A 25,707-nucleotide genomic window follows, 5' to 3' on the forward strand; every position below is an offset into this window, starting at 1 on the left:
GCTGCAAGACGGCAGCCCTAAACCCACGTATGTGGAACTTACTACAAAGCTCAGTGTGACTTACTTCAGAGTAGGCATCCGCAGGCTTGCTCTGTAAGTGTCATGGCTCTTTCCAAAGAATCCTGGGAAAGGCAGTTTGAGAATTTTATTACAGAGCCCTAGCCAGCCCCTCAGCGAGCGGCTGTTCCCAGCAATCCCTTGGGAAACTGAATGGCTGTTAAACCAGTTTAAACGTGTAGAACAAATATGCTGGGTTCCGTTTTGCCGCACCAAGTAACAATCAAATACCAGGCAGTAAAATGGCACCAGGGTGTGGGGGCATTGCTTTGGGTACTGGGGCTACATCCTTCTAAGTTTTCTAAGAAAAGCTGACCTACATGGAACGCAGTCTTGCAAGTTTCCTCCTTTGTTTCTCCCCGTCTCATAAACATTTCCTTTTCTGGAAGACTTAACACCACAGTCACAATGAAGGGGCGGGCTGTGTCACATGCTGCTTGCTTCTTGGCGGTATATATGGGAAACTGTTCCAGCCTCCTCTGGTTTATGGGCTTTGGCTCTGCGGCCCTGCCAAGTAATAAGCTGCTGGCCTGGGAGCTTCTGGGTGGACAGCTGCTATGCAAGATCACGTCTGTTCATCATGATGTGGAAGCAGAGGGGTGAGGCCTGGAAAGCTCCTGCTTAAAAGGGAGGGTTAAGAGGGTATGGAGAAGGTTCTTCCTGACTTTTAAAGTAGGATTTGCCTGGAGGATAATTAGGCCAAGCGGGGTCTGAAGGACACGTCGTCCTGAATGACGTCAAGATGGGATCCAGATATTTTCATGAAATCTTCTTTTCCTCGAAGGACTGGGAAGCACCAGGGCCTTAAGGACTTCTGAGTCAGACTCTTTGGTCACGGGAACACTAATGTACACAGAAAATATAAAGAAGAATAGCGATGCATGCCCAGAGCAGATTGACATGGTTAACAAAAAAAAAAAAAACAGCATACTTCCTTCATGAATGTTTTGGGGATGACATCACTGTATGTTGTGTTACAATGTTAAAGGAAGAGCTTCAAAGAGTAAATCATTCAATGTTTGACCTGTGTGGGATAGTGATCTGTTTGTTCTCCTGAAACAGAAATGATATATTTATCAGAAATTTGGGGGAGGGGGTTATAGGACTGTATTTGGGGGGGGGGGTGCTATTGCACATGAATTTGTTGTCATGGAAGGCTTGGAAGCTTTTACTTCCAAATTTCTTCTTGGATTTTGGAGTTCCTGGAATTATCTGGACAGGCACCTGTATGCATCCTGCACTATCCCGCCTTTGTCCTCCAGACAAACTATTTAGCATTCATTCTGATTTGCTTTCACAAAGCTTGTGCTAGGCTATGTCCAATCTTTCTTGAACATTTGTTTTGATACACTTATGAGGTGCTTACATGACTATTAGCATTCATCCTGATATGCTTGCAGGCTGCTGATCACTTATTCCTTTTAATCATTCATTCATCAAATTCGTTTCCATGTCATCAGAGATGAATTTCGGTGTTTGTTGTACTTTGGTGGCAGAGTGAAATAATCCAGTATGTGCTTGATTGTCTTTCGCAAAGTACTGACTGTCAAATTACAGGCACCCCAAGACAATCACAATGCCTTGGCTCTGAGTTAGTAAAAAAAAAAAAGCTCAGGGTATCCACACTTAACAAAAACATATACTTGGCCATGTTACACCCATGTTTTGATACGTATTTTTTGAAAAATAACATGTATGGTGAAACTCACTTTAGAAGCCGCCCTTGGTAGACTTACTTTAACTGGATAATCAAGTTCCACATTTAGGTCTGGGACTATTTTGTTCCTTAAAGAAAGCCAGAATGAGAAAGTTAATGTATTCCATGAGGTATATACATGTGCATTTAGAAATGCCTGGGCATACTGGACTGAGTCAAACACATAATAAGGGTGAGGTTTGTGGTGTGTAATTATAGACTTCTTTGGCTGTGTAAAACTCTCAGACACTGAAGACTAATGGCTCACAAGACATCCCATTAAATGTATTGTATTTGTGTGCAAACACTTCAGCAAATCCCCAGCCCCGCTATTCAGCTTCCATGTGGTAGGGGGAGGAGGGAGATAACTCCTTTTGGCAGAAGAAGAAGAAGAAGAAGAAGAAGAAGAAGAAGAAGAAGAAGAAGAAGAAGAGGAGGAGGAGGAGGAGGAGGAGGAGGAGGAGGAGGAGGAGGAGGAGGAGTTTGGATTTGATACCCGCTTTATCACTACCCAAAGGAAGAAGAAGAGAAGAAGAGTTTGGATTTGATATCCCGCTTTTTCACTACCCGAAGGAGTCTCAAAGCAGCTAACATTCTCCTTTCCCTTCCTCCCCACAACAAACACACTGTGAGGTGAGTGGGGCTGAGAGACTTCAGAGAAGTGTGACTAGCCCAAGGTCACCCAGCAGCTGCATGTGGAGGAGCGGAGACACAAACCCGGTTCACCAAATTACGAGTCTATCACTCTTAACCACTACACCACTCTATGCCAGGGTTATCCAACCTGGTCCCCTCTGTATGTTGTTAAACTCCAACTCCCATCCAGGCCAACCCAGCATGGCCATGGTAGAGCTCCCCTCATCAGTTCTCCTCTCCATACCACCCTAACCACCACCACCCAAAGGCAACAATATCAGGGCACAGATATGACTGCAGCCTCAGACTTACCTGGGCGTAAATCCTACTGAACTGTTGAGTAGACTCGCACAGGATTCTGCTGTTGCATTAAGAATTTTACTGCGTAGAAAAATTGTGTACAACGCAAAGGGGAAAGGGCCCCATTGTTTCCCCACGAGTTGCCAAATTGCCTTCTAAATTTGCAGCTCTCAAATTTATTTATTTATTTAATTTTCATACCGCTTTATATTTTTAAGAAAAATCTCAAAGCGGTTTACAGCATATCAAATCAATAAAACATAAATAAAACAATCCAAAGAAAGTCAAATATAGAGTATACAGTCAAAGCAACATAACTTGAAACTAAAATATTATCTTAAAGATTTAAAAAGCAAAACAAAAACAAATGCAGTGGTGGTGATGTAGTGAGGAAGGGATTTTGCCTCAACACTAATGCTAATTAATTTTATTCTTTATCATTATTGTGCTTTGAGGGCTATCAAAAGAGAAGGCAAATGAGAGGCAATGCTTTTGAATTATGGTGCTGGAGGAGACTCTTGAGAGTCCCATGGACTGCAAGAAGATCAAACCTATCCATTCTCAAAGAAATCAGCCCTGAGTGCTCACTAGAAGGACAGATCCTGAAGTTGAGGCTCCAGTACTTTGGCCACCTCATGAGAAGAGAAGACTCCCTGGAAAAGACCCTGATGTTGGGAAAGATGGAGGGCACAAGGAGAAGGGGACGACAGAGGATGAGATGGTTGGACAGTGTTCTCGAAGCTACTAACATGAGTTTGGCCAAACTGCGAGAGGCAGTGAAGGATAGGCGTGCCTGGCGTGCTCTGGTCCATGGGGTCACAAAGAGTCGGACACGACTGAACGACTGAACAACAACAACATCCCTTTCTTAGATCACTGACAAACAAAACATCAAAGCATTTGGTATAACTTTGAGCTTGAAGACCTAACACAATTCTAGAGCAGATAAACCAAGAAAAAGCATTTATTTGCAATTCAGAGTAAATAAGAAGACATTGACAAAATATACATTTTGAAAGAAAAAGAAAAAGTCATTCCAGCTTCCTTACTCTAGCTATGCACTGATCTTAATTTGCAGGGTTGACTCTAAAGACTGCATGGATTACTGCTCTATGACTAAATATTTCCATATCAATTATGATACAAATATGTGGAAAGAGACACCTAACCAGAATTGATGTGCTTCTTCATTCTTGCCACTAATTTATTGGGAGGTTCTGGAGAACAACTCTATGGCACATCTCTGGTTATTTTCTGACGCATGGTTACATCAACTCCCTCTCATAGAAACCTTGTGATCACTTTTAATTTCTGTGCATTTTTTTTTCATCTTAAGTATCTGTTGCAATCGCCTGAATTCATCTTTGTGGTGGAAAAGGCAGAATAGAACAGGTTCCTTCTCGACTCTTTTTACAAGGTCAGCCCTGCTGATTTGGACATTTCCCTAAGCACACTATTGACTTCTTCTCTGAACTCCTTCGAAAACTGTTTGGCCTGGATTGTTTTCTCAATATTTTCTCTCAGGTTTCCTTCTAGCCGTATCCGGTCTAGGTATTCGGAGTTTGCAACTTTCACTCTCTCCACCAATGGCTCCTGGTTCTGAAGCACCGAGGAGATCATTTCCTGGAGCTTGGTTTCCATGCTGATGACTCCTTTGGTGGCACGGTTCAGCTCCCCCACCTGCTGCTGAGCCCACTCCAGTTTCTTAGGGACCCTTTTCTCCTTTGCTTCCAGCCAGAACCTGTATCCCTCCATATGCACCTGCACATTGCAAGCACCTGAAAAGACAAAGAAGTGGTTAAGCTCCAACTTGACCTAAGTCCAAGAAAGAAGGCTAATTGTGTTAGTCCCAAGAAAGCTAAACCCTTCAAGCAGCAAAGCTTCTAACAGTGGCCAGCTGTCAAAGATATTGCCATGTCATGAAATCTGATTATTTCCACTTTACTTATCAGCGACACAGTTGTATACATACATATATGTCTGTGTGCATGTGAGCTGTAATACAGTCATTTGGCAATATTAAGCCAAGATTATCCATGCCACTTTCTTGTAAGAAACAAATCCCTGGCATAACCCCATTGGCATGCTCTTCACTGAAGCCACTCTGGTGAATTTGACCCATAATCCCATGGCTTTTTCCTGCTATTCATTCAACACAAAACTATCAGGTATTGGATAAGTCTCTCTAACGAATTCTGATCTAATCTCTTTTCACATTGCCCTCTTGTCTCTCTCATTGTTGGTTTCACAAACGCTTGGCTCTTCTTTCTGAAGAGGGCATTGTTGAGCTTTTGGCATGAGTTTAGAAGGCTGGCATTACATAGGAAGGATTGGATTTAAAGGCATGTGAAGAGGTAATACACAGGAAGTCAAAATCTAAAGAGTGGGGAAATAATATAAGGCCCTCCAGGATACAGCATTCCCATGCAATGTGCAACCCAGTCAATAGGTTATTCAACAGAAAAAAATAAAGCCTACAATCCTTAGCATCTTGATAACTTACAGAGGCAGAAAAGCAGGAAGCTGAATTAATTAATCCAGCCAAGTTTCTCCTGAAAAGGAGCCTTAAGGCTAAATTTCTGCCCATATGATCCCCCAGTTCTAAACAGCAGGATCAGCATATCTGCCTGGTAGCTGACAGAACATTCAACAACATTAGTACAATGTCAGATCTTTTACCTCTTCATTGTGTCCAAAACTACAAGTGTTATTCTAATCCTACTAATGATTTTAACTGTTTACAATGTTTTTTTTTTAAGATAAATAAACTGAATCCCATGCACAGCATGGATGCTAATTTTAGGATTGGGCTGACTGTTACCTAAAGATTGAATTGCCGCTGAGAAATCATGTCTGCTATCTTTGCTTCCACCTAACATTGCTACCTAAGAGTAGCACAAGTCATCATTACCCACTACTTAATAATAATCATCATTTTATTATTTGTACCCTGCCCATCTGACTGGGTTGCCCCAGCCACTCTGGGCGGCTTCCAGCATAAGAAATGGTCGAACTAATTTTGGATGGCATTTGTAATGTAGGTAAAGGTAAAGGTAAAGGATCCCTGGACGGTTAAATTGAATTTGACTATGGGGTGCAGTGCTCATCTTCGCTTTCAGGCCAAGAGAGCTGGTGTTTATCCACAAACAGCTTTCTGGGTCATGTGGCCAGCATGACTAAACCGCTTCTGGTGCAACGGGACACTGTGATGGAAGACAGAGTGTAGGGAAATGCAATTTACCTTCCCACTGCAGCAGTACCTATTTATCTACTCACACTGGTATGCTTTTGAACTGCTAGGTTGACAGGAGCTGGGACAGAGCAACAGCAGCTCACCCCATCACACAGATTCGAACTGCCAACCTCACGATTAGTAGTTTAGACCACAGTGGCACCCACATCCCATTGGGAATGTGATGCTACCAAACAGACCACTCAAAGGACAACAACTTCTCTTTATTTGAACCTGATGGAGAGGCTGGTGCAGAATTTATCTTAAGGTAAACACCCACAGTATCCTGGCCATTGAGCCAAATGCAACACGGTGTCAGAAATAAAAGAATTATATCATGATGTGATAAACGTATATAAATGTCCTTCTTTATGATGGACCAGGTGCATGAATATATATGCATCTGTGCAGTTATGTTCCACCCCCTCATGGGTTTCTTGCATAGCTTTGCCCCTCTGTCCCTAATCCTCCCATTCTGTCCTTTGACAGGGTGCTAGAATAGGGTGACATGCTAGCCTCTTTACCTGTACATGTATGTTCCTTGCTACTTCAGCCCTGCCAACAAAGTCATGTTCCTCCTCCTGTGCCAACCTTTGCCATGTTCCTGTTCAGGTTAAGTCCCCTCAGGATTTTGAACCTTGACCAATTCTGGTTGTAAATCATGTGCAGAGTCTGCATACATAGAGAAGGATACCAGCTGCAAAGATTGTCCTGAACATGCCAAAAATGGTTAAAAATGGAAATTGCTGGATTCATAAAAAGGTATACATTTCCTACAAAAGAGACACACAACTTTTGATTACTGTGTTTGCTAAAGCTATCCAATATTAGAAGTGCACACGGGGGGGGGGGGAGGCAGCAGTTGTTTTTTGACCATAGGTTTTATGGGCATTTCCCATAAAACTGGGGCTGCTTGCCCTTTACACGAGTAACATGTGAAAAGGGCTTCAATGCATCATAAAACAGTCTATTGCTATGATATCTGGGCTCTGCAGATAAGACATCTGGGATGCAGGTGGCACTGTGGTCTAAACCACTGAGCATCTTGGGCTTGATGATCAGCATGTCAGTGGTTTGAACCCCCGTGACAGGGTGAGCTCCCATTGCTTTTTCCCAGCTCCTGCCAACCTAGCAGTTCGAAAGCACACCAATGCAAGTAGATAAATAGGTACCATTGTGGCGGGAAGGTAAACGGCATTTCCGTGCGCTCTGGTTTCCGTCACGGTGTCCCATTGCACCAGAAGCGGTTTAGTCATGCTGGCCACATGACCTGGAAAGCTGTCTGTGGACAAACGCCGGCTCCCTTGGCCTTAAAGCAAGATGAGCGCCGCAACCCCATAGTCACCTTTGACTGGACTTAACCATCCAGGGTTCCTTTACCTTTACCTTACCTTACCTTACACTGACAGAGATACTTGTAACTTAAACATGCATTTGGGGACCCAGTTCTTAATCTTGTACCGTCGTTAAAATATATGGTAATGTTCCTATTGAGGCTTACATAGGTTCAGGTCCCCACGTCTCTTACCAACCAGATGAAGAGCTGCTGGGCAACTCCAGGAACAAAGACTGAACTAATCACCTCAGGTTCATGCATAAACCCACAATGCTAAAATGGAGGGCTTGGCCTTCTCAATTTTCACACTCTATTTTCTTCAGCATCATTTCTTCCACCAACTTACTATGCTCTTGCTGTATCTTCTCTATGCATACAGAAAGACTGCTTGCGGGTGAACAGCAATAGGTGTCTTTGAGGTCCTGGATGATTTTCCGGATAGCCATGCAGTGGCATTGCTGCTTGTAGAAAGCCTCAGCGATGTCAGTAAACAGTGTGTCAATCTCAGGCACATTGACCCGTTTCACGGCAAAGGGTTTCTCTTTGTTGAAAAGAACTAGAAATATGGAAGCCCATAGAAACTTTTGGTTAGTGTGTTATGTAAGGGGAGGGGGGGGAGAAATATGGAAGCCACAACAATATTTGAATATGATTCCTGAAACTAACAAGAATAAGTATATAAGATGGATCAGTACAAACAAATTTACAAAGATTATCTTGTTCCCATTCCCATTTTTTAATGGAATTTCCCTCTTACATATCGTATTTTTCACTCCATAGGGCGCATCGGACCATAGGGCGCACCTCGTTTTTAGAGGAGGAAACAAGGGAAAAAATATTTTTCTGGTTTTTCTCCTCTAAAAGCCCTGGTTGTTGTTTTTTTAGGATCAGCTAAAAGTTTTGCAGCTTTTTTGCAAAGGGAAAAACCCTGTTGTTTGAGGATCAGCTAAACGTTTTGCAGCTTTTTTTGCAAAGGGGGAAAAGCAAAGAGTAAAAGCCCCATTTTTATGGGGTTCAACTCACATTTCTGCAGCTTCTAGAGGAAAGGGAGCCTTTTCTACAGTTTCCAGACAGATAATCTAATCAGCCAGTCACATGTTGCTGGGGAAACAAACAACCTCCCTCTGCAACACATTCAACAATGGAGGCCTGGGCAAGAGGGCAGGGCTGAAAGGGAGCTGGGGACTCTTACCTCTCTCCTGATCTCTTGCTGATCAGCTGATCAGTGGGTCCTTTCAACACACCCTTTTCTCTTTGTAAAATAAAAAGCATGATCCTTTTCTGGCCCCTGGGCAATTCAGCTCCAGGGACCACCATTCGCTCCATAAGACACACAGATATTTCCCCTTACTTTTCAGGAGGAAAAAAGTGTGTCTTATGGAGCGAAAAATACAGTATTTACAATTGCACACCTATTTTTCTTGAGGGGAGGGGAATCCTTGAAATTATTACATTTTAACTGTCAAAGCTACCCACTTGCTTAGCAGTGTGGCTGTGGCATTACCCCCACATTATTTCTGTGAGGCTTAGCCTTCATGTGGTGTGCTTCAAGAATAATGTTGATGGCCATTCTTGTTTCATGAAATGTGTTAAATTGCCAGCAGAAATGGCCAATTGAGAAAGGTGCAATCTGATAGTGCCATATACTTCTTTTCTATATCCAAGGAAGTCTGGTTCTCTAGCCCATGTCAGAGATGTTGGGTTGAATGAACCATTAGTCTGGCAAAGTGCGACTGTTCCTCTTGTGCAATGATGACTAGGTAGGCTGAGGTTTTCAAGTACATCCTAAGGAAAGTTCAGTGCCCAGCTGCCATTAATTTTAATGGAAACTGGCACTCCAAATCCCTTGGAGTCAGCTTTGAAAAATCACAGCCATCATATCCGGAAGGCAGTTTCAACAGAATAAGCACGGGAGCCATAATTAAACCTTGAATTATCCAATTGAAAATCAGACCAGTGGTTCCATGACAACACGGTTTAGACTAGAGTTTATTTTTCAAACCTGCAGAACCTAATTGCATCTTTCCAAGCAATGGAATACATGATCCATTTGCTGGTAGTATTTCCAGCAGATGTCACAGAGACTTTTAAAAAGAAAAAAGGAGAGAGAGAAAGAAAGAGAGAGAGAGAAAAAAACTCCTGTCAATTTTTTGTCTACAAAGAATGGTCACAGTATGCATCTCTACTGCCAAATTCATTCCGAGAACATTTGAAAAGTATCTCATTTCTGAAATAACAAAATAAAACAAAACATCATTATTTTTCTTTGAACGTGTTTGTGGGGAGCACTTAATTCCACATTATTTTGGAAGAACCTGAATAATCCAATCCAGCTTTCTGAATTGATAGTATAAATGTAAATGATCTCATTTGGATTAAGCACTAATGTACAATGGAACCAAATTTTTGACTATAGGTGGTTTTTACTTCAAAATTCAAAGTATCACATAGAGAGAGAGAGAGAAAGTAAAACATATTTTAAGTAAATGATTAGAGCAATTGAATCTGTAAGATATATTGAAGTGGTTCATTTTTTTCCACTCTTTCTGTATGTTTCACCTGCTTCTGAAGGGTGTAGTGCATTGAATTTTCCTGAATTTAGTTTTACTAAGCATATTTTATTTTGGAGCATTTTATTTAATCACATGAGCTGAGTTATATATTTGATTACGTGAGCTGAATTATGACAAATGTTTGGTAAGGGATATTGATTATTGTTGCATAGGGTGGAACGGAAGATGTATATACCTTTTCTGATTCTGTTAAATGTTCAGTTTCCCCAAAACTGAGCCCAGATACAGTCCAAAAAAATATTTAGAACCTCTACAGCTTGATGACGCTGAGAGAAATATGTAGATGCATGTCCGGGATAGGAGCCAACTTCCAGGGGCTGATGTCCCTTCAACTCCCTCAACAAAATATTTGAGTAGGGCCGCCATACATTCAGCTTTTTTTAAAAAAATTAAAATTAAAATTAAAAATGGCCTCCTCATTGCCATTCAAATAGTATGCATGCAACGTGTCATGTGATCGATTATGCAGGGTAGGGCTTACTTGGCCCCCCTCAATATTTCATCCAAGTTAGCACCCCTGAGTTTGACCTGCCCAAAGATTTAGAGTGTATTTGAAGTGCAGATTGATGCTGGGCCTAATCTAAAATGTAGGGTAACTTTGGGAGCACGAATTCGAATCCCCTTCATACAGATTCTTCAAAACTCCTTGCTTTGATCTCACTCTCAGCTATTCTCATCTTTCCTCTGTGACATCGTCACATGACTTGTTACATAATATACCGATTCTATCCTGTTCGCTACAGGATCCCAACACAAATAACCCAGAATGATGAAAGAAGCAACAGATAGGAATGGGAAATGGCACCAAAGAAGTTTGGTACAAAGTTGACTTATCGTAACTGTTGCTGATGGTGGGTGTTTTTCTTCTTTAAAATATGTCTACCCATGCAGAGTGACTGATTTTACAAAAAGGAAAAAGAGAAAGAAACGATAGTATATTAGTTGAAGCTCTAATCACAATTGACATACATAAAAGTATTATGAAGTATAGGAAAACAAAAGCAAGTAAAATGACTCAGAATATTACCACTTTTGGTGTCCTGATGAGATTGTCTGGAGTGCTGTGCATTGAGAGGTTCCCTCTGTGAATACAGCAAGATATTTAGAAATTAAGTGCATATTCTTTCCAAATCCACAACTCATTCTACTACCCTCCTCTTCCACACTTGTCTCCCCTCCGTTGAATTATGTGTTGCAAGCCCCTCAAGTAGAATGCAGTGCACACTATATTATTATTATTACTAAATAATAATAATAATAATAATCCTGTTTTCCACTATTTGGACTCAAAGCAGTTTTCAGCAATAAAGCATACAGTATGCAGAATTTAAAACATAAGTTAAACCTCCAAAACGTAAAATCCTTGGGAATTTAAAATCTCAAATATATACATACATATACTCAGTGCTTTCCCCTCTAAAAAAAAAATGTTTAGGAGCACTCTCATTTTCCTACTCATATTGAAATATTGCCCCTCAATGAGGCCAAACTTAGATTCACAAAATGTTTAGGGGTATGCATACCTTTGCATACCCCCAGAGAAAAAGCACTGCATATACTCATATATTGATAAAAGTGCCGTGAGTGCCAGCACAAAACGGCTGCCATGGCCATAGGCCACAGGGAAGCACTAACAGTGCTCCCTCCCCCTTCCAATGATTTCAGTCATCTACTTGGCGGTGAATATTACAAAAACACACAATCCTATCACTGCAAATAGAACTATTACTGTACTAGTTCATGTTAACATGAGGACATGCACAAGATTGGGTTGTTGATATTTTGTTCTTTCTCTTGGGCTTTATATGCACTCACTTGCTCCCTGAGTTATTGGCTGAAATGGGATGTCTGCTTTACTCATTGAATATTATGTAAACTGGGAGTACAGATTCTATTCTATGAGTTGGGAGATAGTAAGGCATTGGGAAATCCGTGTTGTGTGCATCCATTCACTGACTCACAAAGAGAAAAGGTAATCCCTGCTCACATGCAGCTCTGGTACACTCTTAAGAGTTTGGATATCATTCCTTCTAGACCAGTGATGGCCAAACTTGGCCCTCCAGCTGTTTTGGGACTACAGTTCACATCATCCCTGACCACTGGTCCTGTTAGCTAGAAATATTGTGAGTTGTAATCCCCAAACAGCTGGAGGGCCAAGTTTGGCCATCACTGTTCTAGACAAATAGGATGAAGTCGCAAGGGCTCTGGATGTTATGTTAAGCAGAACTGTGAACGTGGAAACATTGAATATATGTACTAGAGTTGCAAGCCTTTTAAGTCAAGAAGAAGATCTGTGAATAAAACTCTTATGGAAGGAGCAAAACTGAAGGCTAGGCTAAAATGCTTGCTTCAATGTTATTCCAAAGTAAAAATTTGAATAGAAAGGCTAGAAATCTATATTAACCCATTTCCCCCATCGCTAAATATTACTCAGAATGCTCATAGGAAACTGAGCCAAAGAATTAGGTCATTCTTCCTAGAATATTGTATAGTTCTTTCATTACATAAAAAGAAAGGTTCTTCTGATCACCTGTAACAAAGTGTTTCACAACCTTAGGACCTGTCATCTTACACTACCATTTCAAGTTTGGAAGTGTGTGCTTTGTTTGTGAGTTGACAGACCTTTCCCATTCCCTTTGGAAAATTATCGGCAGGTTTGCTGCATTCCATGATTTGCTCCACTTTTTTCTGCTTTCCATAGAGAAATAATAATAGTAATCATGATAATTTTGGAAACTTTGTAGGAAAAAGGATCCTGCCAAAAAATAAATAAATCTAATTTTGGGTGGAACAAAGCAATGACCTCTGTCTCAGCAAGTGTAGCATGCCATGCCATTATTCAGACACAGAATCATGGCAGGAGCAAAGTTTTAGATTCACCTCCAGTAAAGTTAGATCTTTGGGGAGAAGTAGATCTTTGTTTCTGCTGATATATTAAGAATTAGCCAACAAATGTCTGTTGAATGTGAGTTGTTTTTGCAGAGCCAAATAGACAGATCGTTACCGTATCTTGTAATATTCATTTCATCACTAGGTGATGGAAGTTTTAACATATTCTTGAGCTTTTTAAAAAAAATATACAGATTGCTTTGGTTTTTAATTATCATCTAAGGGCCCTGCAACCAAATCTATGGCTGATTTCTTGGAATGAAATATATTATTGTTCCCAATCACTACCGCTCAAAATCCTCCCTCTCACCCTTTCCTCTCATTCTTCTCAAGCCTTCGTCAACCTGGTATTCAGATGATGCTGGAATATAACTCCTATCATTCATGATCATTGGACATTCTGGCAAGGAAAAGGGTGCAAAGCCTCAGGAAGGATCAGGTTTGGGAAGAATGCTCTAGTCAGTACCTGCCCAACTCCTACACTTCATTTACCCCTTTGAAATCCTGTTCCCTTTCAGCCGCGTCACCTTGGTCTTCTATTCCTTTCCTTCCTCTGTCTATGCTGCCTCTCTTTAAAATCCAAGAAGCTCAGTAAATGCCAGACTAAACTTATTTCCCACTCCCTCACTCCTTTTCTTTTGCACACACACACACAACCACACCAGGACTACACTTCAGAAGCTGATGACTTCTAAAAGTTTCATTGTGTCCATTACCACAAAGTCCCTTATTATCAGCAAAACAGATAAGTGCTGCAATCATAAACACAATTGCTCGGAATTCCTCATTGTACTGTAGGATTGTGCTGCAGTCACATTCATTGGTGAGACCTTGTTACCATTATTTTTGTGTTCTCCGTTAAAAATGTACACTCTACTTTGGCCTGCTTGTACAAAATATGCAGCAGCTGCTGCTACTGTTAGCACCGCCACTATCATGAGTGTGGAGATCTACCACAATGAAGTAAAGATGAAAAAGATGCTCTGAAATAAGCACAGCTTGAAGCTGTTCCACAAAGCACAAGTAAACTTTTGAACCTACATTTATGCCTGGCTGTCAGAATTACGACATCATGATTCAGCTTCCCTAACAGCTTCTGATACATGTCTAGCTTGTTATACTGGGTTTTCATTTTCTTTCATGCATTTATTTACTAACTTTGCTGGTCTCAAAGTCCCGTCAGACCTTTAAAGTTAAGCAAGTTGGGTTTTTAGATGTGGGGTGGGCGGGGGTCTCAGTTACTTCATCTACTGTCACCGAGATGGACTTCAGGGTGTCTCTCTTTCAAAATCAACCAGTGTTTTTACCTTTTGTAGGCCCCAAAGACCCTGCCTTGACTAGGGATGCGGCAGAAATTTGTTTCATTTCACGGTAGTAGGTGGCCCTGCTAAATCTGCACTTTTCGAAACCGAAAAACAACCCTCTTTCAAAATTCACACTTCTCTGAATTTTGTAATGCAGCCAAGTAACGTGTACAAAAGGGGATCTACGAGGATAAAATGCCAGGCCATGTTTCTGGCAGGAAGGTGCAGGAAACTGAACAGAGAGGAGGTTTACTGAGCACCTTACGACATCTTTGAGCGTGAAGGACATTTCACAAGACTTTCTCCTCAGGGCTCTGGGGCCCGTGAGCAAGGTACAGTGTGCCTCTGAAGCAAACATGCCTCACCCAGCTGGAATTGTTGGCCCTTCCCACAAACTTGAACAGGTGTGGCTTAGGGATAGCGGCTGTTAGAACCACTGCCCTCCCCCCTGGGCATAGCCCCCCTATACACCTGATCCTGCGGATTTAATCACAAGTAAATAAACGTGAGGGACCCAGGTGGCGCTGTGTGTTAAACCACAGAGTCTAGGGCTTGCTGATCAGAAGGTCGGCGGTTCGAATCCCTGCCACGGGGTGAGCTCTCGTTGCTTGGTCCCAGCTCCTGCCCACCTAGCAGTTCGAAAGCACATCAAAGTGCAAGTAGATAAATAGGTACCACTCCAGCGGGAAGGTAAACGGCGTTTCCGTGCACTGCTCTGGTTTGCCAGAAGCGGCTTTGTCATGCTGGCCACATGACCCGGAAGCTGTCTGCGGACAAACGCCGGCTCCCTCGGCCTATAGAGCGAGATGAGCGCCGCAACCCCAGAGTCGGACACGACTGGACCTGATGGTCAGGGGTCCCTTTACCTTACCTTTAAATAAACGTGGCCCTATTTCAACCCACTAACCTGTATCTAACCTCTTGATTTCTGTCAATTAAATGTGCATCTTAAGCATCATGCACCTGCCTGTTTGACTTCTCTGTACAAACTGAGCTGTCCTGTTTCCTAACAATATTTGCTAAGAGCAGCTCAGGATTTGCAGCACTTTTGTTTCCCCCAATGTTTTTCCCCTTGTTTGTTTTCCTCAGATCTCTTACCTCTCTTGAAGCAACTGGGAAACGGGGACAGCAGCAGCAGCAGAAGGAGACGGACATGCTTTTCAAAGCTATAAAAGAGAGCTTTTTTTTTTTCTTTTCTTCCCAAAGAAAGCAAAAGTTAATGAGAACTTGTCAGGTCACGTGCCTTAATGAGCATGCACCCCACCTTGATTAGAATTAAAACTACACAACAAGTGGCAGAAACCGTTTCAAAATCATTGTGCGTGGCACGGCAAACTAGGGGCAGGATTCACAGTCAAGCTGCAGTTCTCCTTGCATATTTATCTTTGCAGACATAATTGTCTCAGACAAGTCAGACCTGTTCCTTTAGCAAACAAACTCTGCATTGTCCAACCCTCTGGACTTGAAAATGTTACTTCCTCTACACTGGCACTCCTGGAATGTACCATTGCCCCCAATGGGGGTGGAATAGGGAGAAAAGCAGAAGGAATATTCCAGTGTGCTGACATAATGGATCTTGCGTGCTATCTAAGCAACTGCTCAGTGCCAGAAAATACTGGTAAATCAGCTTCTGGTTTTTATAGCAACAGTATATTTTATGCAGTTAGCTGGATGGACTGAAACTCCTGTAGCAACTTTTAACTCCACCCAAGATTGTTCTTTTTAATGGAGCTGTATGCCATTTCATCTCCTTAGGTTGTGTATATGTGTGTGTGCATATATATATATATATATATATATATAGAGAGAGAGAGAGAGAGAGAGACTTCTGCACTCCACACAAAAAAGGTAAAACAGTTTGTTGATTGGTTGGCTGAATGAATATTTCTGGGCTACATTTCCTATTTATCAAGGATGATCAAAGTGTCATATCCTGAAGCCCTGTTCAGATGTTTGGTTTTTTCCTCATGAATGTGTGTATGATGGGTGGGGTGGGGGGAGAAAAACAGGATCCACCCACCACCACCATGTGTGTCCAGTCCAGACAGCACATCTGCACTGTGACTATCTATGTGCAAGCATGTTTCCACATGCATAAGCATATTGCAGATGGGCAATGAAACAAATATATGGCAGAGAAAGAATTTGGCAAATTTACAAGACTGCCTCTGCCCGACACACTTCCATTCAAAATGTGGAGAGAGGCACCTGGACTGAGTGCTTAAAGTGCAATCATATGAAGAACAAAAGACAGGTGCCCATACTGCCCCCCTCGCTGAATTGCTTAGTGCATCTCTAGAATTAGGCCACAAACATTATCTTGTTGCAAGTAGTGTGTAGTTCCAGGGGCAGCATACAGCAAACCCCCCTTTCCTTATATTCCACAGGTTGTCACATCCCAGTTCCATCCAGTCATCCTGACTCCAGCAGCAGAGTATAGTATAATAACTTGTGGGACCAAAACACATTAGCCTAGTGATCATTGTAGCCCAATATGACCAGTGGCTCAGCACAAGTACTATTAATTAAAACGTTTACCCCATCAGCCATCTTAAATCATGAAAAGCACATACTTGAAAAGATCCCGTCTCTCTTTGGACAGTAGAACACCATCAGAGCAACCATTGTCAAAAAGTTTTAGATAAAAATCCCAGAACATGTAGATGCTACTGTCTATTGTTAAGCATAGTGCTTCATTAAATCTTCACCTGTAATCTCTTGCCCCCCCCGATATTCTGTTTGTTATCAATGTATCCCCCCCCCCCCCCCCCGTTCTTCTTTGCCTTTTTCAAACATGGATCCCAAACTGTCTTTCACACTTGCATTTCATTCGCAATCCTCTAGTTAGTCCTCTTGGCCGTATAAAATGGAACAATTAATTTATGGCTGCTTCAAACACAGTTGTTTTATTCATCATCTGTCTTGAAGGCCACTCAGATGTAGCCCCCGGGGATGTAATATCTCCATTACTAATGCCAGGAGAGAAGAGAACTCTGAATATTGGAGGGAAGCTGGATGGAAGGGTATTGTTAAAAGTATATTTATTTAGTAGTTATGAAATGGTTGGAAGAGACCATAACATGCTCCAGCAAATAATACCCATGATTTGACTACAGGAGAGGGAGTTGTCCACAAAGAAAATAGCAATTTACTGACAAATGAAAGATAGCCATCTCAAATTCCTTGTTTATGAACTCCTTCAAAATAAGATAGAAAGAAGGGCTGGAGCTCCCCCCAGTCTCCAGACTCCCTTAGTTTGACCTCTGCTGGGACTCTTCAGATATAAATACCCAATCTCTGTTTTCCATAGCTAGGAGCCTTCTTAAATCCTCCTCTTCTAGATTTCTCCCAAGTTTTTGGACCTCCAGATCACCTGGTCTTATTTCTGATGTTGACCTGAAGCATTATGACTCTTCTGTTGTTCTATAGTTTAGTCATGCTGGCCACATGACCTGGAAAGCTGTCCCTCGGCCTGAATGCAAGATGAGCGCCACAACCCCAGAGTCACCTTGACTGGACTTAACTGTCTAGGGGTACTTTACCTTTACCTTTACTGTGGACACACAATTTGCTGTAGTTCCTTCAGTTTTGGGGGGATTTTCTTCTTTGCACCCTGCTATGTACATTTACCAAAAAACCCTTGATAATCTTAATATGGAGGGCCACATGCCTCATCTCCACATATTGAAAGAACATGTGAATCGTGGCCTCAGGGCTGTGTGGGTTAGCCTTGACCTAGTAAGTGACATGGTAATTTCTTTCGTGCCAGCTGCACATAGCAGAAATGCTTTTCCATTACCTCCATGTTTGGTGAAGCACTAGTTTGGGCCTTTCCACAGCTGCAAGTGGGAGGCTTGCAAGGTTGAATATCTCAGTCAAAGGATGGTCCTCTCTCTCTCTGCCCTCACTCAGGTTGATTCAAGGACTCTTATGGCCCCTGGGACACAATTTCAAGGATCTTAGGATCGACCCTGACAAAATCATTAAAATAATTCCATCCAGTGAACAGGCTCGGCTTCCAGTGTGATGCATCCTCCTGTTAACTGGCCGGCAAACATACTGGGAGATCCCACATGACCAGAGGATAGCTGAGGAAGCACTGTGTCTCTGGGTGCTCTATGAAGCACCCACCCAAGTGCCTCCATCTTCCCAGGGTTCCAGCTCTGTTTATTGGCCCTCATGTGGTCCACAACTGTGCCCAGACAATGGACCAGATCATGCATGTCCTCACTTAGCTATAGCTGTGTGTCATCAGCATACTGATGACATTTTGCCCCCAAATTCCTAATAATCACACCTGGTGGCTATATATAGGTGCTGAGAAGTACCACAGCTTTCAGTGTGGTACCTCTGTTTTGTGCAGCAGGTGCCTACAATCTGTACTTTCCACCAACAGTCGAATGCATTTTTTGTTTCAACAACCTTTTCAAGCTGGGTGAAAAGGTTTCTGCCTTAGGTGCTCTATTTTTGCTATTTTAAAATCTGTTGCTTTTTGCACTGTTTCTAAAACGAGTCAAGCTGTTTTTATGATATGAATTGATGCACAAATGTTATCACTGTGACAAAAGTGTGGTGGGAACATGGTATTGTCAAGATCCTAGCAGCACAATGTCTCTCTACCCTGCCATTATCTTAATTCTTCCTTCCCATCAGAGACAGACTCTTTAACAATTTAATAAAACAACACCAACCTATACAATCTGAAGTTCCTCACATTAGCCAGAACTACAAAGTATCTAGCTTCTCTGTTTCAAACCTATCCCTATTATCTAATTATGGTTTATTGCAACTCATTTGGAATGACCACATATACTGCTGAGGGGGAGAGAAGTAGCGTATGTGGAAAACCACCTTGACACACAGAACAGGACTGTCAAATGCGAAGGTTGCCAGACTGCCATTACGAAATATAGCTTGTGAGCAAAGTGCCGCTGCCTAGCTGTCTTTCCTGTGCCAGGGGATACTGAAACGTTGCCCTGTTGGCACTGGCTCTATTTACCACAATGGCATCAACTTCATGAGCTGGGGACCATTTTGTTTGGGTAGCCCCAGCCAAGGTCATCGTTGCGTAGAGTGTCAACCCACGAATAGCAATTTCTTGCTATTTCTGAGGTGAATTACTAGTCTCCGTTTGCATCAAAAGCTGTGAGGAATCCCTGCTACACTTGGGACGTGGCAGGACCGACTTAGTCAGAGTTTCTTGGATTAAGCCCTTAAAACAAATTAAGCAGGGGGAAAAATCTGCTAAAAATATGAGTCACTACTATATAAAACTCATTCTGTACCATCCCACAGAAGTAAAAAAAAAAAAAAAAAATTACCCATGGTACAGAAAATTTGAGATCCAATTATCTGTAGAGATGTACAATCTACATTTGTATATTTACCTCCAAGACCAAATTATGATGAATGATATAGCCAATTCAGTTGACCTTCCTACAGTAGCATATGTGGAAAAACTTGAGGTGGGAAACCTCAAGTCGAAGGGCCAATTACAGCATCCAAGCCTCACTGTCTGATCCTTGGGGGCTTTTCCCAGGTCAAATCCTTCACTAGCCCTGCTCTGCACCCAACTGAAGTGCTTTTGCCTTGAACTGTAGGCTACTAATAATGTCCATTGCTTTTCTCCACTTCTATTCTATTTGCCACCACTTATGATGGCAGTGGTACTGATTTTGGTGTCTGTCTCTTTGCCAAGAGACCAATTTATATCTCCCAGTTTTTGGGCTGCTGCTTCATTCTGAGGCAGTGTGTGTGTGTGTGGAGGGTGTGATGCCACCCTTCACTGGCAGCCACTATTCTTTCTCCAGAATGGCAGGAATTTCCTGTTGGAGCACCCAAAACAGTTCCAAGCCCAAGGAAATATAATCTCTCCATGCTTATGGTTTCCTGCACCATGAATGTATGGTGAATGGGTACCACTGGGGTAATGAAGAAGAACCCTACTGGTATCCATTCATTTCTCTTTACTTTGATTTCAAAAACCAAATGAAAATTGAACCAAGTGAGTCCCATTCAGTTCAATTTTTCATCTGTTCCACAATGGAGGCGCACACCCCTCTCCCCCTAAACATATTTGTTTGTTTGTACCTCCATCTTTCAAGAAGATGCCCAAGTTGGCTGATAGCAATTTAAAAAGGCAATGTACAGTAACATCAGTGCAGATTAGTTATTAACAGAGAGTGAAAAGCACAGCAACTGCAACAATACAAAACCACAAATCCATCAAGATGGCTAGTTCCATAGGTTTCCTTATGGAGTTGCCCAAGATTATGATCATAATATTCACAGCACAAACACATTAATGTCGGCTTACTGATGCCCACCCTGTATAGAGATGGTCATTCCATATAAAATTAAAGGATGCAGTTTACATGACAGGTAAAAGCATTGCCTTAGCAATATGTATTTAAATTAAAATATGTTGTGTTTTCTCTGAAGGCACTTGAATTATGAAAGGAAATTAATCTAGAAAATTCAGTGAGGGGAAACAGGTTATCATCCCTGACACAACTATTGAAACCATATTGCCAGAAAATGTTTGGAAGCCAAATGATAAATTATAGGGATCTGAATTATATGCTAGATGGATAGATTTCATGGCTTTACCATAGTCTGACCAAAGTACTACCTTCTGATGCTTTGTATCAGTGGTTTCCAATTAACTAATTACTGAGGACCCCTTATTTTTCAAAAGCCAAGCCACAGACCCTCTACTTTTGAAATTTTAGATGACTCATAGTTACCTCTGCAAAGCATTTTTTTTAACAAAATGTGGGGTAGCCCCTAATAAGCAGAGGTTTTTGGGGTATACTAAAAAACAAACCATAAAAATTGTGATATTACCATGCAAAAATGAAAAAAAATTGTTAAGAGGGAGGCAAGGGATGGGGCACTGGACCCCCCCAAGTGCGTTTCACGGACGCCCAGTGGTTCCCAGACCCATAATTGGGAACCGCTGCTTTATATTGTTTAATTCAAGCTTTTGGTCAAGTGTGTGGATGTCCTCACTTTGCAGAACAAGAGACACACCTCCCTGCCTTTCCTGCAGTCACTGCAGCATAAAGGAGACACCTCTATATAAAACACAGCTGCAAGCCATACAGACAATTTACAAGTCTCAGTGTTCTTATTTAGGTAGAAGCCCCACAGCACAGATATTCTTAATGGTGGACCCCGGTGGTGGAATGCCATTAATCAGATGGTAATGGACAGGAAGGTGGGTGGCTGCTGATAGTTTTGGACCATTTGAGATGGTTTTGGAAAGCTGCCAGCTTGTGTGTTAAAAAAAATACTTTGATAAGTTTCAAACAATATGGGCTTTACAATGTTGTAAAATATGGGGTGGTTGAAGCTGTTTTTGAACTGGACTGATGCCAGCGAGACCTCAGGATTTCAGTCAGCTGTAACCTAGAGTCAAATGTTTGTCTGAGCTGTTCAAGGTCATCTGTTTTCCTTGATTTGTGTGCCCTGAGGTTTGTGCGGTGCCATAAATGAGATACTGCTCCTTTGCAGAAGACAAGAACTCATTGCAAAACTCCCAACTTCTTTTGCATATTCCCCGAATGCAGACTTGTTAGAAGGTTGAATTTAACACCTTCTTGATCTAAAGTAGAACCAATCCTGCCGGGATTACACTCCAAATAGCCCATGATGAATGGGGATAAGCGTAGAGGCACAAAATTCTAGCTCTGCATGTTGGCCAACAGACAATTGCAGAATGAGATTTGAAGGTATCCCTAAAGTCAAGAAAACGGTGGATTGCTAAGTGATGCAGCTCTGGAGCAGTGCAAGGAAGGGGTGGATCTTAGAGTCATCCTTAGCTAAATCTAATGCATTGGTGAAGGAAAATAATTTTTCAGTTAGGTATTATTGAGAACTGGAGCCATAGGTGAGGAATCTATATACATAGATTGGGTAACTCCCAGATTCTTACCTATTACAACTCACAAATCAGACCTGTAGACAGTTCTGATTTGTCTTGTTTAAAATGTTGTATTATTTAAACAAACAAAATCTGAGGGATCCTTTCCTCGGATCAAACCAGCGATCCTTATCATCCATATGAACATTCATAGACTATTACCATTTGCATCATCCTAACTGCATAAACTCAAGGGTTTTTGTCTTCCAGACTATGCCATTATTTGATCCTGAATAGATACTGAAATACTGAATCATTTTCATTATCATCCTGTATAAAATATAATCACTTTCTTCTCCCCATTTAATATCAGCCATAGAACTTTTTTTTCCTTTTGGTGTGGTTGTATAAACCTAATACCTGAAGCTTTTCCTATGCATAATTTGTCACAGCTGTTAAACCCCAGTAGAAATAGCCTGTCAAAGAAAAATACTCATCAAAAGTCAGATGATAATCCCAAACATCTGAAGCTATGTTTCCAGCTGAAACATGCTAATGGAAACAGAACATTTCAAGATTTCGACCAAGTTTGGGTATCCTTTTCTCCCCAATGTTTTAGAAAGGAAGTGCCATGATCTGAAGCTCATGATTCATGCTGATTGCAATGTTTGACCACAACACAATAAAGACAAGATGGAGGTTAACCATGGTGTGACTGAAATATCTGTGATGTGATGACTTTTATAACAAATGAAAGCATTCACAGTAAGAATAGAGTGTTAGAAAGTTTATTGCTATGGGCTTTGCAAACGTCTATCTACTGAATATAACTTTAAAGGACTATTGAGCCTACTTCCACCTAGATTATCAAAACTGGCTGGAGTCCTGAAATCCACTCACGTTGAAGCCAATTTTAAGCCAGTTCACACTGAGAGGTTTTGAAGGCTGCAGCCATGATGTGTGTCAGGCCTAATCCTCATGTCAGTTTCCTGCTCCACACCACTGCAAAACCCCACACTGATTCTTACAAAGCTCCCTTGTGCAGAGCATTGGTTCCTCCTGGCTCAATATTGTCTACAATGACTGGCAGTGGTTCTCCACGTCTCCAGCAGGAATTATTTCAAGTCCACCTGGAGATGTCAGGGTTTAAACCTGGAACATTCAACATGCGAAACATGTGTGCTCTGATGTTAAACCATGGGCCCATCCCAAAACGATCCCTCTGGTTGCTTGCATTGCTGCTGGTTATTGGGAAGTAGAGAGGGGGGAGCAAAGCAGTTGTGAGACCAGTGCAGTGCAAACGCACAAGCAGGAGTGCTGAGTTGTCTCTGCTGATGCATTTGCACTGCATTGCCCTCACCGTCTCCTTTCCCCCATGCTAGTAAACATCATTGCCACGCTAGACCAGAGATTGGGTGAGTGCTGCCAGTCTGTGCAGCCTGATTCTTGGGTCTTAGCTATATTTTTATATGGGAAGAAGTATCACTGGGTTCAAGCAGAACCTACCTGGCAGCATTCCCTTCTTGTCTGGGACAGTATGCCCCATGAGGATAATGTTTTGTGGCTGAGCAGAGCTTTAAAAAGCTGTTGGCTCCTTACTGCAAGGCAAAAGCTGTACCTATCACACCACCCTGCCTTATCAAACTAGCTCCATCTGGTACGGAGGCTGAGACCCTACCTGCCCACAGACTGTCTCACCAGAGTGGTGCACGCTCTAGTTATCACCTGCTTGGAGTACTGCAATGTGCTCTACGTGGGGCTACCTTTGAAGGTGACCTGGAAACTACAACTAATCCAGAATGCGGCAGCTAGACTGGTGACTGGGAGCGGCCGCCGACACCACATAACACCGGTCTTGAAAGACCTACATTGGCTCTCAGTATGTTTCCGAGCACAATTCAAAGTGTTGGTGCTGACCTTTAAAGCCCTAAACAGCCTCGGTCCAGTATACCTGAAAGAGCATCTCCACCCCCATCGTTCTGCCCGGACACTGAGGTCCAGCACCGAGGGCCTTCTTGCGGTTCCGTCACTGCGAGAAGTGAAGTTACAGGGAACCAGGCAGAGGGCCTTCTCTTTTTTTTTTTTTATAAGAATTTATTGACATTTTTACTTATAACAACATACAACCTTAACCACACCTACATTTATACACATACAAAACAAATACAATTACACATCTAATACAAAAATTGCCATGATTTTTCTTCTTAATTAGACATCTCAAAAAAAAAAAAATTCTTTTTCCAATCTTGACAGTTGACTTCCCCTCAGGCAGAGGGCCTTCTCAGTAGTGGCGCCCGCCCTGTGGAATGCCCTCCCACCAGATGTCAAAGGAAAAAAAAAACAACTACCAGACTTTTAGAAGAAATCTGAAGGCAGCCCTGTTTAGGGAAGCTTTTAATATCTGAAGGACTATTGTATTTTAATCTTTTATTGGAAGCCGCCCAGAGTGGCTGGGGAAACCCAGCCAGATGGGTGGAGTATAAATAAATAAATAAATAAATAAATATATTATTATTATTATTATTATTATTATTATTATTATTATTATTATATACTTGGACATCATTTGATCTTCTGGGGTTCTGGGTTGTCTTGAAGAGAGTATAGAATAAGCTTCGCCTCCTCCCAAACTCAATATTCTTCCTCTCCTGGGCTTCCTTTGTGTCAGGGCTCACCTGAAGTCAGCTCCAGCATCTGTTTTCAGTTCCTGGGTTCAGCCCCAGAGAATATAAAGTTGGAAGATATGCCCTATCAATGAATGTAATATAAGTTACAATGCAATAGAAAACCAATGGCAGTTCTGGCATCAGATAAAGGAACACAACAGGAACATCACGGACATATGGGTGTAAAAATAAATAAATTATTATATTGAGAGTGAATTGAATAATGTTAAATTTTGTGTTAAAACCTCTTTAAAATTACATATATTTATATAAAAGGGAAGATATGCCCTATAACAGGTATCTGCATTTTTGTCACCACCAAGCAATGACAGAAAGTCCTCCCAGCACAGCATGGATTACTGGGGTTGCACTTCAGCACAGAGCATGCAAATTCCTGGAGCACTGGCCTTTCTTTCTCTTCTTCAAATGAAGCACACTTCCTCTCCCACCTTACATGACCTTGCCTGCTAAGCTGACCGCGCTCCCCTGCTTAAATATTTGGCAGGGGCAGTAGCACCCGGAATGTGGTTTCTCTGTGTTCCTTGTTAAGCCAGCATCTGAATGGGTGGTTGACAAGTGAGGGTGTTTTCTGCTTGGAATGAACTAACGCACAACTATTTCATCTGCTGCTGACCATTGCAGAGCAAGGCACGGGCATTTTCAGTGAGACTGTAGAAGGCAAACAGTAAATCTACTAGCATCAAATCAAAACTTGGCTGTGGTCCAAAGACCCACAAAACAATTTCAAAACTAGATACAGTTAAAACGACCAGACAGACAGATGGAAGAAACCAAGGCAGTCATTTAGTTTTATCTGGGGCATAATCAGAGGCATAGCAAGATGGGGCATAGGGGGTGGGCCGCCCCATGTTCCATAATGGAGGGGGTGACAAATTAACAAGGAACAATTACTGCCCTACTAGGGCGGTTCATAAAAAAACTTCTTTTTAAATGCCTGCTCCAAAGGTCTTATCTTACTATACGAGGGATTATATAGCTATATATGATATTTCATGCATATTGATTAATATCTTGACCATCCTCCACCAAAATAGCTGTTTACTTGGCTGTTTTCCTATGTCATGAAGGCTGAAATTTCAGTTCAGTGGAGCACTTACTGTTCCCAACCCTAACCCTGTGGAAAGCCATCT

General features: G+C 41.9%; 1 protein-coding gene across 2 annotated transcripts; it reads right to left on the minus strand.

The window, feature by feature from the left end:
• Window positions 1–3,628: 3,628 nt before the first annotated feature.
• Window positions 3,629–15,208, minus strand: LOC117040863. 2 transcript variants are annotated; one of them, XM_033138922.1, is made up of 4 exons: window positions 15,122–15,208; window positions 10,858–10,912; window positions 7,604–7,813; window positions 3,629–4,467 (listed from the first exon to the last, which is right to left on the minus strand). In XM_033138922.1, the coding sequence occupies exons 1-4, from the start codon at window positions 15,176–15,178 to the stop codon at window positions 4,100–4,102; spliced, it is 690 nt and encodes a 229-aa protein (XP_032994813.1). In that variant the 5' UTR covers window positions 15,179–15,208; the 3' UTR covers window positions 3,629–4,099. The 2 variants fall into 2 exon arrangements, with proteins under 2 accessions (XP_032994813.1, XP_032994816.1); XM_033138925.1 differs by lacking the exon at window positions 15,122–15,208 and adding an exon at window positions 9,260–9,341 and having other exon boundaries at window positions 10,858–10,898.
• Between the last annotated feature and the right edge of the window lie 10,499 nt (window positions 15,209–25,707).

The sequence above is a fragment of the Lacerta agilis genome, chromosome 2 (genome assembly GCF_009819535.1).
Source record: "Lacerta agilis isolate rLacAgi1 chromosome 2, rLacAgi1.pri, whole genome shotgun sequence".
Classification (NCBI taxonomy): domain Eukaryota; kingdom Metazoa; phylum Chordata; class Lepidosauria; order Squamata; family Lacertidae; genus Lacerta; species Lacerta agilis.

What these genes read in the sequence shown, in the direction of transcription:
- LOC117040863 (XM_033138922.1), bottom strand. Translation starts at nt 15,178, where the DNA reads ATGTCCGTCTCCTTCTGCTGCTGCTGCTGTCCCCGTTTCCCAGTTGCT. An exon ending in TCCCAGTTGCTTCAAGAGAG is followed by an intron (nt 10,913 to 15,121) that starts GTAAGAGATCTG and finishes CTGTATTCACAG; the next exon opens with AGGGAACCTCTCAATGCACA. An exon ending in GAAGATACAGCAAGAGCATA is followed by an intron (nt 4,468 to 7,603) that starts GTAAGTTGGTGG and finishes TTGTCTTTTCAG; the next exon opens with GTGCTTGCAATGTGCAGGTG.